Source organism: Corvus moneduloides, chromosome 24 (genome assembly GCF_009650955.1).
Source record: "Corvus moneduloides isolate bCorMon1 chromosome 24, bCorMon1.pri, whole genome shotgun sequence".
In the NCBI taxonomy this organism is placed as follows: Eukaryota; Metazoa; Chordata; class Aves; order Passeriformes; family Corvidae; genus Corvus; species Corvus moneduloides.
Genome location: NC_045499.1, coordinates 5,177,308 through 5,192,906, shown reverse-complemented (window position 1 = coordinate 5,192,906; position 15,599 = coordinate 5,177,308). Strand labels below are relative to the sequence as shown.

General features: G+C 52.9%; 1 protein-coding gene across 34 annotated transcripts in view; it reads right to left on the bottom strand.

Annotated features, from left to right (window-relative positions):
- NFASC (neurofascin) overlaps positions 1-15,599 on the bottom strand; it is a 73,466-nt gene that overhangs the window by 17,419 nt on the left and 40,448 nt on the right. For 11 of the 34 annotated variants that reach the window (XM_032133159.1, XM_032133143.1, XM_032133150.1 and 8 more), the window contains 6 exons: positions 14,937-15,059; positions 14,244-14,417; positions 12,205-12,219; positions 4,581-4,841; positions 2,317-2,433; positions 273-428 (listed from right to left, as the gene is read on the bottom strand). In XM_032133159.1, coding sequence (XP_031989050.1) covers positions 273-428; positions 2,317-2,433; positions 4,581-4,841; positions 12,205-12,219; positions 14,244-14,417; positions 14,937-15,059 — 846 coding nt within the window. Of the gene's footprint in view, positions 1-272; positions 429-2,316; positions 2,434-4,580; positions 4,842-12,204; positions 12,224-14,243; positions 14,418-14,936; positions 15,060-15,599 lie in introns of those variants that run through there. The other 23 variants (XM_032133163.1, XM_032133169.1, XM_032133165.1 and 20 more) reach the window with 9 other exon arrangements.

The window sequence follows — 15,599 nt, the reverse complement described above, 5'->3', positions numbered from 1 at the left end:
GAACGCTTTCTCCTCCCTTTCCTCCATCCCAAGGGATCCCTATCCCGAGGAATCCCCATCCAAAGGGATCCCCATCCCTTCCTGGGATCCTCCTCATCCGCGCAACGCCGAGCAAGCCCTGGGTTGAGAAATGCCGCGAGTCGAGGGCGGTGGGATGAGGGATTTCCATGCAGCCATGGCCGAAGCACCATGGGGATGGCTGGGCCATGCCGGGGCCATGCCGGGGACGCTCTGGGGACGCTCTGGGGACACACGGCCGACGCCCGTCTCACCTGAGCTGGTGGTAAAGGTAATGTACGAGTGTTCGCTGGGGTGGGACCATATGGGGAACACCCACAGCTTGTACATCATCCCCGGCGTCAGATCCGCCAGCTGCACCGAGGACGGGCCCTGAGCCTTAACGGGGATTGATTTCTCTGTCTTGTTACCTGGGGAACAGAAACCGCACATCAAACCCTGCCCGGACACCCCGCGGGGACACCGGGGACACCGCGGCCCAGGTGTGGGGCTGGCCCTGAGGGCTGGCCGGGAATGACGCGGCTCCCGGGGCAGGGAGCTGCTGGTTTGGGGCCGGTACCAGAACCAAAGAGTTGCTGGTTTGGGGTTGGTACTGGAGCCAAGAGTTGCTGGTTTGGGATCATTTCCTGAACCAAGGAGCTGCTGATTTGGGATTGTGACACCAGGGGCAAGGCGGTGTGATATCCCTGGGGATTGAGTGGGAATTACACGGCTCCAGGGACAAGGAGCTGCTGGTTTGGGATCGTTTCCCAAGCCAAGGAGCTGCTGGTTTGGGGTCACTACTCTGGGGACAAGGAGGTGCTGATGCGGGGTCGTTACCCACTGGGAATTGAGGCTAGGTGGGGGTTGTGCTGCATCCCTGCTTGCCACACCGGGAAAAAAATTCCTGGGAGCTGTTTGGGTCTCTCCCTAAGTTAAAGCCTCCATAGGTTCTTTACCTGCCCAGCTTCAGATCTGGATTTTTGGGATTTTACCATAAAAACACTGGAATTTGCCTGGTCAGACCCAGCTGGGTGAAGGAGATACAGGATTGGGGTTTGGTGCTGTTGGGAGTGGTACCTGTGCTCCAGGTGTGCTCCAGGTGTGCTCCAGGTGTGCTCCAGCTGGGCTGGAGACTTTGGATGAGCTGGATAATTATTAACGATCCTTTGGATCTGCTTTTGGGGGAGAGTTTGGCCCCGTGACTCAACAAGGGATGGTCACGGGCTGGTTTCTCCCAGGTTCTTTCCAAGAACGACCTGTTGAGCCGGGAATAATTTGCTCACAAGCTTAATCCTGAGCATTATCCACGGAATCCCAGAAAACCTGCACTGGGGCCTGGATTCATGGCTCAGCAGGGAAGGAGAAATGTGGCTTTGAGGGTTTTGCTCCTTCGAATGCCACCAAAAAGTGGTGGAAAACCACAACTCTCCAGAAAGGGCTGAAATATCCAAGATTTCCTCCCTCAGACAGATTTGGAGAGGGAATCCCAAGGGATTGCTGCTGTTGCAGCACGGATTCAGCACCTGGACCTGATCCTTGTGCTTCCCAGTGACTGCGGAAAAATAGGGGTGGGTTGGGAGCTGGAATATTTGGGATTTAGGGCCTGGCAGGCTCACGTATATCCTAAAATATGGGAATTTTGGACACCAGACAGTGGTTTTGCACAGGGGATCGTCTCAAGGGCAATTCAAGGTCATCTCCTGAGGGAAGCTGGAAAGGCCGGGAGGGGTTTCCTGCTGGGAATTACAAGCGGTTTATTTGAAATGCCGATTTCAGGGATTCCAGGCCAGCACAGCAGCGGATGCGAGGGCTGGGAATAAACTCAGGGATGAGCAGCAGCTGGCACCGCCTCTCCAGAAACCCCAAACCAACCAACGACACAAAAACCTCTCCCTAAACCGGCACCAAACCCGGAGATCCCGGCTCTGCTCCCAGCCCAGGACGGAGCCGTACAACGCTAAGAGACACCGAGGAGGAGGTTTGGGATCTTAGAGGATTCTGCCAACTCCAGGTTCAGGAATCCCATCTTCCAATTCCCAGAAATTTCATTTTTCTCCATCTTTTACACCTCTTTCCGTCAACCACGACTCAACATTCCCACCGATCGTAAAACCCCACGGCCGTCGGCGCACGGAGAGGGAACCCCTCGAGAACCACCTCTGATCTACCCCGGCCACCACAACCACGATGTTCTCCCCTCCCGTTTTTCCAGCTGGCCATGGAATTATGGAATTAAATCCAAGGAAAGGGCGGGAGCTGGCAGGATCTCTAAGGGCAGCGCCACCCCATAGAGTCCCCACGCGATCTGATGCTTACTGGTGATATACTTAACCACAAAGTCAGTTCCTGCCGAGAAATTGTGGCTCCAGGTGATGTTTGCCCAGTTACTGTTCGCCATGGCTCTGATGTCCCATATGGACGATCCATTGGCGGCTGGGGGACAGGTTAGAACAGGAGTTAGTGCTTAGTGGGGTTAGGCCTGGCTTAGAGCTTGACTAGCGGTGGGGAAGCTCGCAAAAACCTCATAAAAACCTAAAAAAACCGTACGAAATCCTTACAAAAACCTCAGGAAAACTTTAAATGAACCTTAAAAATGCTCATGAAAAGCTTACAAAACCTCACAAAAAACCTCGAGGAAACCTTACAAAAGCCTCACTAAATCCTTATGAAAACCTCACAAAATCCTTATGAAAACCTCACAAAATCCTTAAAAAATCCCTACAAAAAACTCACAAAAACCTTAAAAAACCTTAAAAAACCTTACAAAAACCTCACAAAAGCCTTACAAAAACCTCACAAAAACCTCACAAAAACCTCACAAAAACCTTAAAAATCCTTACAAAAACCTTACGGAAACCTCACAAAATCCTTACAAATTCCTGGAGTGAACACTTTGGTCTCAGCCTAAGTGTGAATTAACCTCAGCCTAAGGCTGGATAGATCTTCCCCAAGATTCCCAACATTTTTAGGGAATTTTGGGCAGTGTTTAAATCCAACTGTGCTCAGCTCATCCTGGAATTCTTCCGGGGCACATCCCTGAGGATCTGGGCCAGCAGGAAAACCTTGTCCTGGAATTCCTGCATGGATGAGCACGGATCCAGGGAATTGTCACGTCGCTGTGGCCCCGGTGGGACAATGAGGTCACTCGTGTGTGAGGTTGAAGTTAAGGGATCTCGACGTCGCTTGGGATGAGTCCCGTTCCTACTGAGGTGGGAACCAATCCTGCACTTCAGGGGGATTTTAAGGGACAGCGGAGAATCGACATCTTGGGGTTTAATGTCATTTTTCCTTAGGGTGTTGCGATGTTCTGATGTCACAAAATCCGGGATTTAGTGCCACAGTGCCTTGGAAAAAGCCAGCTGTGGGGTTTTTAGGGTGCTGCAAGAACCTGGCGCTGTGGGGTGACCTGGAATCCCTTAAATCCCAACCTGGGCTGGGTGGGGACACCAGAGGTTCCTCTTTCCCTCACATCCTCTTTCCCTGCTCTGTGCCTCACACGTAATTCCCCATTTCCAACCTCACACTTAATTCCCCATTTCCAACCTCAAACGTAATTCCCCATTTCCAACCTCACACGTAATTCCCTATTTCCAACCTCACACATAACCCCATTTCCAACCTCACACTTAATTCCCTATTTCCAGCCAGCAGCGTTTCCACATGGATTGATGCCTGGTGTGGGGCTGATCTCTCTTCATCACCAAACCTGGGGTGTCTGATGGGGGCAGATGCCCCTGCAGAAAGTTGTGGTGGTTTTGAAGCATTTTAAGCTGATTTCATGCAAAAATATAAAGAAATGGCTTTGAACTGAGTCACGGAATCGTCCCAGGATGGTTTGAGTGGGAAGGGACCTTAAAATTCATCTCACTCCCCATTCCACATTTTCCACTATCCCAGGTTGCCCCAAACGCCATCCAAGTTTTTAATCGTGATTTCATTCCCTTTTTGCTTGACTTAGTTTTGAACAAACCTAATTATTTATTAACCGTAATTTCCATTATCCCGGTGTTTCGAACCCAGATAAATCCTTCCAGATTTATCCCTAAACCACATCCAGGAGGGAAGATTTCCCCACCAGAGCTGAGTTGGATCCTCCTGATGACACGAGAAGTTTCTCCTGACCTGGGAAACACCTGGCGCAGGGATCGTGCTGGAACTCCCACCCTTCCCCAGCGCTCCGGGGGGCTCCGGCAGCGCAGGGAGCAGCAGGATAAACCCAAGGAGACTCGGATAAATCCTGACAGCTCTCGGTGCTAACAGCTGATGTGCTAAATCCGAGGTGACATCTCCTGCAGGAGCACCAGAACCCGTTTGTAACAGCTCTAAACACCCGATAACACTTTGGGGAATATTTGTAGGATTTTCCACGTCTTCCCGAACCTCATCCAGCATCGCCACACCCTCAGCAGGGCTGGGTTATTCTCTGGTGGCACAGAACTCTCCAAATTCCTGCTTGTACACCCAGATTCCCATCCCAGAGCACGGAAGGGCTCCGATTTTCCCGGTATCCCAAAGAATCAAGGTGGGGAAGGGTCGCAGTCAGGTTAGAGAGGAGTTAGAGGAAAAGGAAAGCTCAGTACCCAACTCGTGCTTGGTCGTGGCTGCCGGAGCCCTCTCGGCAGCGGCGCTGGTGCTGGCGGCGGTGCTGGCGGCGCTGGTGGTGGTGGTGGTTGTTGTGGTGGTGGTTGTTGTGGTGGTTGTGGTGGTTGTGGTGTCGGTGGTGGTTGGGGTGGTTGTAGGGCTGATTGTAGGGCTGATTGTAGGACTGGTTTCAGGGCTGGTTTCAGGACTGGTTTCAGGACTGGTTTCCTCCACTGCGGTTGGAGGTGGCCCAGTTGCCTCTGGGAGAGGGAAACACCGGCTTTGTACCCGAGGTGGCGTCCCCGGGGCTCTGCCCTCCCCGGAGCGGCATGGCATGGAGCAAATCCCGCTGGAAATGCGCGGTTGGATCCCTTTTCCTGCCCCTGTCCCCATGCAGGGATGGCCTGAGCCCATCCCAGGGACTGGATCCCACTGGGAACGCCAGACTGAACCCCTTTTCCTCCCCCTGTCCCCCTGAGCCCATCCCAGGGGCTGGGAGAGGTGCTGGGGCTGCTCCCGTTCCTCCGCTTTGATCCTGATCCCAATCCCAATGCCAGGCCTGAATGAGCTGCTTCTCCTCTGCCTTTTCCCTGCCCATCACCCCTCTGGGATAAACCAGCATGGACAGCCTGGAAAAATGCAGCTGAGGGGATGCAGGGGTTTGTCTTCATCCCATTGTCCCACTGCATCCCAGGAAAACCAAATGGGATTTAGCTCTTGAGGGAAAGGCACTAATCCCATTTGTCGGGCCAGCCGCAATCCCGTTAATCCAGCTGTCCCTGGACTACACCTCCAGCATTTTTCGAGCTGCCAGCTCAGCCTGCAGCTTCCCAGCTTTTTTCCAGCCTGGAGAAGGAGCAGCTTGGGCATGGAGGGGGATTCAGCCCACGGGGGAGGCAAGGATGGAGCTTTGCCCCTCACAGTTTGCATTTAAGTGAGGGCTTGGAACACCTCGAGCTGTCCTGGGGGATAATTGGGAGCCATTTGTTTGCTGGATTGAGCTGTGATTCCAAGGAAAAGCGGGAATGTGCTCCAAGGAAAGGGGGAAATGGGTCCTTTAACCCCCACCCTGAGTGGGGTGAGGGTTCCACAGGGAGGGAGGGGGGCACTGGCTTGGGCTGGAATATTCCAGCAGAAAATGCAGCTGGAATTCTGCTCCAAATACCAAAGGTGACTCTGAGGGGACCTCACCCTGGGACACTCAGGTTAAATTATATTTATAACAAATATTCCTGCAGGTCCAGGGATTCCAAATCCCTCTGATGGGCGAAGGAAAGCAGATTTTATAAATATCGCCCCCAAACCACAACAGCTCTAGGAAAGCACTTTAAAACCAGTCCCAGGACCAAGCCAGGCTTTTCTCCCCCATCCCCAGTCTGTCCCCAAGGAGAGCCAAGCCCTGAAAGCTCCGCATCCAAAGGCACAGAGGGGCAGGAGCTCGCTCAGTCCGTCTGAGAGGCGATAAAACCCCGGCTACAGCACCAGACCAGGTCAGGGGTGACCCCAGAGCACCCCCAGGTACTCAAAACCACCAGGCCAGGTCCAAGGGTGCCCCAAGAGCACCCCCAGCTCCTCCAAAAGCCCAACCCAGCTCCAGCGGTGCCCCTAGAGCACCCCAAGGTACTCAAAAGCATCAGCCCAGCCCCAGGGGTGCCCCAGGAGCAGCCAAAGTCACCCCAAAACACTGCCCAGCTCCTGGGCTGCCCCCAGAGCACCCCCAGGTACCCCCAAGTGCCCCAGGAGCAGCCACAGTCCCGCAAAAACCCCATCCAGACTCAGAGGTGTCCCCAGAGCACCCCCAGCTCCTCAAAAGCATCAGCCAAACCACCAAGAGCAGCCGCAGTCACCCCAAAAACCCCTCCCAGCCCCAGATGTGCCCCAGGAGCAGCCAAAGTCACCCCAAAACCCCTCCCAGCCCCAGATGTGCCCCAGGAGCAGCCAAAGTCACCCCAAAACCCCTCCCAGCCCCAGATGTGCCCCAGGAGCAGCCGCAGTCACCCCAAAACCCCTCCCAGCCCCAGATGTGCCCCAAGAGCAGCCGCAGTCACCCCAAAACCCCTCCCAGCCCCAGATGTGCCCCAGGAGCAGCCAAAGTCACCCCAAAAACCCCTCCCAGCCCCAGATGTGCCCCAGGAGCAGCCGCAGTCACCCCAAAACCCCTCCCAGCCCCAGATGTGCCCCAGGAGCAGCCGCAGTCACCCCAAAACCCCTCCCAGCCCCGGAGCGCGTTCTCTCCGCGGTGACCCCACAGCGTCCCCATCTCATGCACCCCGAACCGAAGCCCCCCGTGCACAGCCCGGCCCTGTCCCAGCCCGGGGTCCAGCCCGGCCAGGGGGTGGTGACAGGGAGGGGACGCATCCAAAGGCTCGGCTTTGCCCTCGGGGTTCGTGGTGCGGCAAAAAAAAAAAGGGGATTTTTGAGTTTTGCCCTTCAGGCTTTGTCCCCCCGCTTGTGGGGGAAGGACTTTGCGGGGTCCTGAGGCCGCTAAAAGCTTTTCCTGCACTGGGATTTGTCCTCATCCATCTCCGCTGATTCCTGGCGGGTTTTTGGGGTTAAGAGATTGGTGTCGCCGGGTTAATGTCCCCATTAACGGGATGGAGCCGCGCCAGAGGCTGGAACAATCAAACAGCGCCGGAGCCATCAGCTAATGCAGGCTCGGCATTCCCATGGGAATCCCGGCTCCCCGCGGAGGAAAACGAGACCCCAAAAGGCACAAAGTGACTTTGGGAAAGGCGGGAGCCGGCGGAAAACGTGGCACGGCTTTCCAGCTTCCACCAGGGCTCTCCCAGAGCCTCTCAGGAGCAGGAGAAACTCAGCTTTAATGCTGCTCCGGAGTTGAGATGGGAAGAGATTATCTGGGATAAATCCCAGCCTCGCTGTCCCCGGTGCGGGAGCGCAGGGGAAGCTGCAGCCCCCAAACCCTCCGGGATGAGCTGACAGCGATTCCAGGCGGGATTTGCCCTCCCTGCCCCACTTCCCTGGCTCTGGGGGAGGCGATTCCCGGGAGCGGAGCCGTCACTTCCCATCAGGATAACGCGGGCTGGCTCCCGAGGAGATCCAGGAGGGGATGGCGGGGATAAAAATCGTCCTGGCAGGAGCAGGGCCAGGTGAAGAGTGGGATGGGGTGAGCTGGAAAACTCGGGGAGGGGAGGATGGGAATGCGGCCCCCAAGGAGAGGGAGGGGTGGGATTTAATCCTAAGGGATGAAAAGCTCCGGCCTCGCTGGGGTTTAAATACGGAATGGATGCGGGAGGAGAGCTCAGCTGGGAGATTTGGGGCGGGGGAGAGATTAGGGACGTTCGCTGGGCTTTGAAATCCATCCCTTAACGAGGGCTGGGAGGGGATCCCAGGGATCCCAGGGATCCGATATTCCCAAAGAAAAGGCACCCGAGCACTGAGAGTCCCTTCTCGGGGTTCCCGGGGTCCCCTCTCGGTGCCACCAGCAGTGACGAAGATCCCAAAGGGAGACGGGAGAGCCACGCTGGCATTCCCAGCACTTCGGAAAGGGCAGAAATCCCATCCATCCTCCCAAAAACGGCCGCGATGCTCCAGCCACGACATTCCCGAGCTCTGCGGAGCAGCTGAAGTTGTTTTCCTGCATTCCCAGAACTTGGACAGAAGTTTGGGGACAGCGCGGGGCACCCGGAATTTGTGGGATGGGGGGAAAATCCCCCTTTTCCGAAAGACAGATGCCGCTTTCCCCATGCCAGGGAGGAACAGCACCTGGAAATTGCTCCAAGCAGGAAGAAATCACCCGGGAAATTCGGACTGAAAACCAATTCCCAGCTCTTTATCGCATTTGAGCCGAGCCCTTCTTCCCGGAAAGAGCCGAAGGAGCACTCAGCCCCTTAATTGCCTCCCTTTCAAGGCTTTTTCTGTCTCCAAGTTCCATTATTCCCTCTCAGGGAAGGATGGGGCTCTGATGATGGATTGAGGAAGCAGCAATTAATAATTTCACTAATGAGAGATGCTGAGCTCTTCGCTGTCTTGCCAGCCAGGAGTGGAGCAGTAAAAAAAAAAGAGTCCAAACCTCTCACAAAAACCTGCTTGAAGCTCAGATTAGGGGGGAAAAAAAAACCCAAAGCGGGAGAATCCTAAAAGAAAAATGGGGTTTTTTAAGGGGAAGATCTAAAGAAAAGACAAATCCTGCTCGGAGTGGGATAATTCAGTGAAAAGTGGCATTTTTGGGGAAAAATTCAGGAAACAATCCCAATCTCTGCTCCTTTTTAATTATTTAGAGGTGCTTTTAATGTGTTGTTAGGCTGTGGCAGCAGCTTTCCCTGGGGTGTGCCTACAAAATCACGAGGCTTGGAGAAATTGGGATGAATTTTTCATGATTTTTGATGATCGGGTCGAGGACACTTGCGGAGATTTATTTTTAATTCTCCCGGTTTTTACCAACAGGATGGAATTGGGAAGTCTGGGCCATGAAATTCTCCAAATCTGATGTGGAAAGAGAAGAAATTGGAGAAGAGGAGGGGGTGATGGAGCAGAAAGAGAGGGCTCAGCAATTCCCTCCGTTTCTAAAGCAAAAAATGGGATTTTTCTCCTCAAATTCCCATTCATAGACAGAGAAAAGTCAGGTTTTTCCCTCCGAGCCTAAACCCAATTTCTTTATGGTTCCTAATGAAGTTTTTCCATACAGATGGAAAATGAAAACTCCAGTTTGGGGATATTTTTCCTCACTCAGAGCATAAACAAAATCCCTTTTTAATCTGCTCCTTTCCCAAATCCCCTCTCCCCTTGTCCAAAGCCTGGTTTAGGAAAGGTGAAGCCTTTCCTAAGGGAAAATCCCTGCACTTCACTTCGATTCCATCACCTGCTCCGGTTCCTCCTGGCCCTGACCCAGCCTGTGTCAGGTCATCCCTGAAAAAGGAACCTTTTCATTCCCTGTCAGTGCCAGCCACGGCAAGGATCAAGAAATTTATGGAATCGCTGTTGATTCCATAAAAATGCGCCCAGTCTGGGTCAGCCAGCGGAGATGGGAAAGGTCAGGGAGCATTTCCTGGGATTTGTTGGGAAGAGAAACATCCTCTGGAGCCAGACTCCGCTCAAACCGTGGCCTGAGGAGAAATGAGATCCAGCTCCGGAGCAGGACTGGCATGGGAGAGGGATTTTTTCCATGCCCTGAGTCCTCTCCTGGAGCCTGGAATGGGGAGGAAGATGAGGCAGCAACTCCCGACCTCCAGCTCCACTCTCCGACTCTCAGCTCTCTTCCAGCCCTTCCCAAAGTGTTATTTCTCCTTTTGGAAAGGGGAAAATGAAGGGATGAGCTCTGGATAATTGGAGGATTATCCCTGAAATCCCAAATAATTCCAGTGGGCAAGAAATGAAGGTAGGAATGATTCGGGGCTGGGAGGATGAAGAGATCAGGCTGTGATTCCAGAGTTCAGCAAGACCCTCTGGAAGCAGAAAAGGGCTTGAAGCGATCCCGATCCACAAAGAAAATCTGGATTCTGGTGGATGAGCCAAACCCTGGATGGAGAAGGAGCTGGAGGAGAGGGCGCTCCCAATCCCAAGGGTTTTATGTGCATTTTCAGGGATTTATATGTTCATTTTCAGGATTTTTATGCTCGTTCCCAGGATTTTTCAGTGGATTTTCAGGTCCCCACCACCTAGACCTGACCAATCTGTAATCCCGCATTTTTTGGGGGGGAATAGGGAGGAAGAGAAAAAGACAGGAAGGAGAAAGATCAGGAAGAGGGGAAAAAAAAAAAGCAAAATAATATCAGGAAGAGACATCCCTGCAACAAAATCCAAGGAAAAGGAACATCCCCGGGGCAGGAAAGCGAATCCTACAGGTGCAGAGAGCGGATCCTGCACTTGTATCCCTCGGGAAAAGCCTTCCCTGGGAAGCTGCTCCTGCTCGGAATGTGCAGAGGCAAAGCAGGACCTGTTGGGAGCCCTCGGTGCAGGGCATCGGGAGCTGCTGCTGCTCCCAAAAAGCTTTTTTTGGGATGAGTTTGGGGCTGGCTGCACCCCCTGGCTCGGCCATTGCCGAGTTCCTGAGCTGGGAAAAAGCTCTCGTGGCGCTGGAATGTGGGAAATGCGTGTTGGGTGTGGAAAATCAGGATTTTCCAAGTCTGTGAGAGGTGGGAATCCTTCGCTGGGTGACCCGGAATGGCGTTGGGGCGTTGCAGGATCGGGTTTTCCATGGAAGCGGCAGGAGGAGGAGCTGTCCCTGGTGCTGGAAAAGGTCTCTCCCTGCTCCCAGGTTTTTTGGGAATAGCGAGGAGGGCAAAGCCAGCAGAAGGCTCCATGCAGAACATGCACAGCTGAGGCCCCGAATTCCCGCTCAACCCTTCCAATGGACACCGGGAATGGGAGGAATCTCCTGCAACAAAGCCCTGGGAGAGCCACAGGGAATTCTGGGCACATCCTAAAAATCTCCCAAATCTCCAGCTGCGATCCCACAGGTCCTGGAAGGGCCCCACGGAGCCAGAAATGTTCTGTGTTTTGTAGGGTGGGGGTGGTGAGGGTTAAAAAGGGAGAGCGGCTCGTGCAGAGATGGGGTTAAAATCCTCTGGGAGAGAGGAAAAAAGCTCCTTAATAGGGGGAAAAAAATCTTTAATAGGGAAAAAGTCTCTTTAATAAGGAAAAATATCTCTACAGTAGGGAAAAACCCCCTCATTAATAGGGAAAAAAAACCCCCATTAATAGGAAAAAAACCCACTTTAATAGGGAAAAAAAACCCTCTTTAATAGAGAAAAAACCCTCATTAATAGGGAAAAAACCCCCATTAATAGGGAAAAAAAATCCCCTCTTTAATAGGGAAAAAAACCCCACTTTAATAGGGAAGCACTCCTCATTAATAGGGAAAAAACCCTCATTAATAGGGAAAAAACCCTCTTTAATAGGGAAAAAACCCTCTTTAATGGGGAAAACCCTTTTTAATAGAGAAAAAACCCCTGTGTCATAGGGGAAAAAAATTCTTAAATAGGGAAAAACTTCTCGAATAGGGTAAAAACCCCTCTATAATGGGAAAAATTCCTGCTTTAACACGGGGAAAAAACCTCTTTAATAGGGAGGAAAAACCCTCTTAAATAGGGAAAAAGACCCCCTCTTTAACAGGGAAAAACCTCATCTTTAATAGGGCAAAAAGAGTCTTTAAAAAGGAAAAAAAGTCTTTAGTAGAGGAAAAAAGTCTTTAATAGGGGAAAAAACCTGTCTTTAATAGGGAAAAACTCTTTAATAGGGGGAAAAACCCATCTTTAACAGGGAAATAAACACTTTTTACTAGGGAAAAACCCCTCTATAATAGGGAAAAATCCCCCTCTTTAATAGGGGAATAAAACCTCTTCAAATAGGAAAAAAACCCCTCTTTAATAGGAAAAAAACCCCATTTTAATGGGATCTCGACTCTGCTTTGGGCTCGCCCGGTGCGTGGCCACCGCGGTTTGGTTTTCACGAGATTTTTTTTGCCCAGCTTTTAAGCCCGGCTTAGAGACCTTTTAATCTTCGCCTGCCCCGCTGCGGAGCCGCCCTGGTCCCCTCGTGCCTGGAATGATTGAAATGCCCAATTGGCGTGGCCATTGGAAGGGTTTTAACGAACTTTTCTGCTTAATTGGCAGCTTAATTGGAAAGCTCCGTTGCCCCCATGCCGGTTACCTCCGGGTACGGTACCTGGGCTTGGCGTGGCTTCGGAGGCAGCGCCGGGGACAGAGAGAGGGGAGGGAAAAAAACCGGGAAAATGGGAGAGAAAGAGGGAAGAGAAAAACACAGGAATTTATCAAACCACCCCAAGGCGCCGCTGGAACAATCGGAGTCACCGGAGAGCAGAGAGAGAGGGGGGAAAATGGGATTAAATCCAACCTGGAATTTGGGAATCCGCGATAAACCACGCCAGGATCCAGGTTAAACACCCGGGAGGTGCCGGAGGTGCCATCGAGGTGCCAGTGGTGTCGTTAAGCCGAGTATTTAAGCGGGTGTTTAGGTCTAATCCCAACAAAAACGGGTTTTGACACTGAATTTCGCCTCGATTTTTCCTTTCTCGTGTGGGGATTTGATTTAAACTCCGCATCCGAAGGAGTCTGGCGAGCAGAAAACCTCCTCCTGAGGCGCTAATGGGTTTAATTTCCTTAATCTGCTTCTCTTCCTTAAATTCCAACCTTAAATTCCAGTCTTTCCCGCAGCTTGGCAGGAGGTGCCATCAAAGTGAGCACACCTCACCTATTTCGTGTTGGACCTCATGTTTGGAGGGCAGATTTCTGGGATTTAGCTGGAAATTACTTTAATTTTCTTTTTTTTTTTTTTTTTGCTGTTTCAAGGCCAAACTTTGTCTTGCTTTGCCACATCCTCACCCCAAACCCCACAGAGGGGGTTCCTTACCTTGTCCAGCAGCTCTGGGCACCCCCTGCTAATTGCTGATATAAATCAATTAGCATTGACACACCACGAGGTGGTCCTGGCTCTTATCTCTCCGTTAGCAGTGTCCAAAAACGGAGAAAATTGGGTGTGAACCAGCCAAAAATATTCAGTTTTCAACTTCAATCCAATCCCTGAGCTCTCACAATTCCTTTTTACAGCAATTCCAGGCCCCTCTCATGTTTTCCTTGGCTGTTTTCTTCTCCCCATCCAATAAATTTTGCTGGATCCCACCCCAGGGGTGTCGGGAATGGTTTTATTCCCACTGGACCCGAGCAGGAATCACTTTCCCCACTCAGAGCCATTAGCTGGGATGGGGGGATGCAGCGAAAGAGACAAAAACCCCATTAAATCCCAGCTCTAACTCAATCCCAGCTCTGTCAGCCGAGCCTAAAGAGGAGGAAGAGCCGCCCTTGGTTCCCTTAGGGCTCCAGAACTTCCACTTAAATTTGATGGATGCTCCACAGCGGGAATTTTATCTGATTACGGGGCTGAGACTGGGGCTCTGGAGGTTTGTAGGGTCGGGTGATGGCCATGGGGTGACAGGGAGGTGGCACCGAGGTCCCTGCACACAAAAATCCCCCGAATCTGCCCCGGCTGAGCTCGCACAGAGGAGCAAATCAGAGCTTCACCCTCAGCACGAGGAGAGCGAGATCCCAGAATCATGGAATGGCTGGCGTTGGAAAGGACCTTAAACCTCATCCAGTCCCACCCAGGGACACTTCCACAATCCCAGATGGCTCCGAGCTCACTCCCAGGGATGGAGGAGCATCCGCAACCTCTTTGTGCCAGCGCTTCCAACCCCTCTGAGTGAGGAATTCCTTCCTGAATCCCATCTAATCCTGCCCTCTTTTGGTAAAAACCACAAATTTGTTCAATTTCCTCCTGCTCCAGGGCACACGAGGAATGTCCCTCCCTTGGGGACAGCCACGACGTTCCCTGGAGCACAGGAAGGTCCCCAGGTCACCTCAGCTGGGTTTTTTCTGCAGCATTTGGCCACCTCGGCAGGGAAATCCGTGCAGCCATCGCTGCCCTGCACTCCTGGTTCTTGGGATTCCCTGATTCCATTTTTGGCTGTTCCATGGCCTGCCATGATGCCATTTTTGGGTTTGCCATGGCCTGCCACGGTGCCATTTTTGGGCTGTTTTATGGCCTGCCACAATGCCATTTTTGGGCTCTTCCATGGCCTGTCACGATGCCATTTTTGGGCTGTTTTATGACCTGCCACGGTGCCATTTTTGGATTTGGCACATCCTGTCACCCCCTGTCCCCTCGGCAGAGCTGGCTGCTGCCCTTACCTTCATCCAGCAGTGCCGGCGACTCCTCCGTCAGGGCCTCTCCCTCTCCCACCTGGGTGCGGGCGCGGAGCACGAAGCGGTAGCGGGAGATGGGGTCTGACCTCTGCAGGGTGAACCTTGTCTGGTTGGGGGACAGGTTCTCCACCACCGTCCGGCCCATCCGTGACCCGTTAACTGCGGAGGGAAGGCAGGAAATGCTGGGCTCAGCCTGGGGTCGGGAATTCCGGGGGTCTCCAGCTCATCCTTCAGCCCCTGGAGGATCTGTGGGGTCACTGTGGGGGTCACTGTGGGGCTCAGAGTGGTTGCTGCTCTTGAACATGCCCGTTTTGGGGCACTTGGGGACAGCCTGGCCAGGGACCTGCTGGGGGGACCTTCAGGTGGGCAGAGAAGGCTCCGGGACGTTCAGGTTCTGGGTATCACCTCACCCAAATTGTGTTAGGGTGAGCACAAAAACACCTCAGGCTGCACCTAAAATCTTCCAAAATCCAAGATCCAGCTGATTTTCCCTCCAAAATTGATTCTGGGGAGCTGCTGAGCCCCCACCACCCCCCCTGCAGACGTCCAGGACCCCTCCTAACACCAGTTTTTCCCACCATGGAAGTCTCCAGTTCCTCATGGATCTCCCTGCCCTGGGAAAAAGCGGGAAGGGAAGAATTCCCTGACTGATCACCGCGAGGAGAACGTGGGACGTACAGGGCTTGTATTGGAGGGTGTATCCCGTGATGACCCCGTTGGGATGCTCAGGGTGATCCCACTCCAGGTTGATGATTTCCAGGTTGGGCTGCCGGATCCGCAGGTACCTGGGGGAGCTGGGCACTTGGAGGGGAGCGGGAACGAGAGGGGAGAGAGGAGAGAACATGCACAGGGTAACGAACCTCGCGCTGCTGCACCCACCCACGGGCTGGACTCCAAAACAGGCACACCCCAAGTGGATCGCACAAGGATTTATCCCAAAAACCAGGAGCCTGATGGGAATTTTCAGCGGGGAGGAAAAGCAGAGCAGCTCTGGTACGATCCCAATCCCACGGGATCCTTCAGCAAGGCCACGGAAGCAGAGCTGGGATGCAACTCCAGCCACGCTTCTCCTGTTGGACCCAAATGTCCTGGTCTTCCTTACACCCCCCTCCCATCCCAAGGTTTTCACCTCAAAAATTTCTCGCTTAGAACCATCAAAAGTATCCCAAAAACTTCTTTTCACTCCAGCCCCGTTTCAGCGTGTTGGACCCAAATTTCACAGCTTTCCTTACCCCCCCTCCCCCATCCATCCCAATGTTTTGATCCCAAAAATTTCTCTCTTAGAAGAACAAAAAGTATCCCAGAGTCTTCTCTTAACTCCAGCCCCACTTCTCCTCTTGG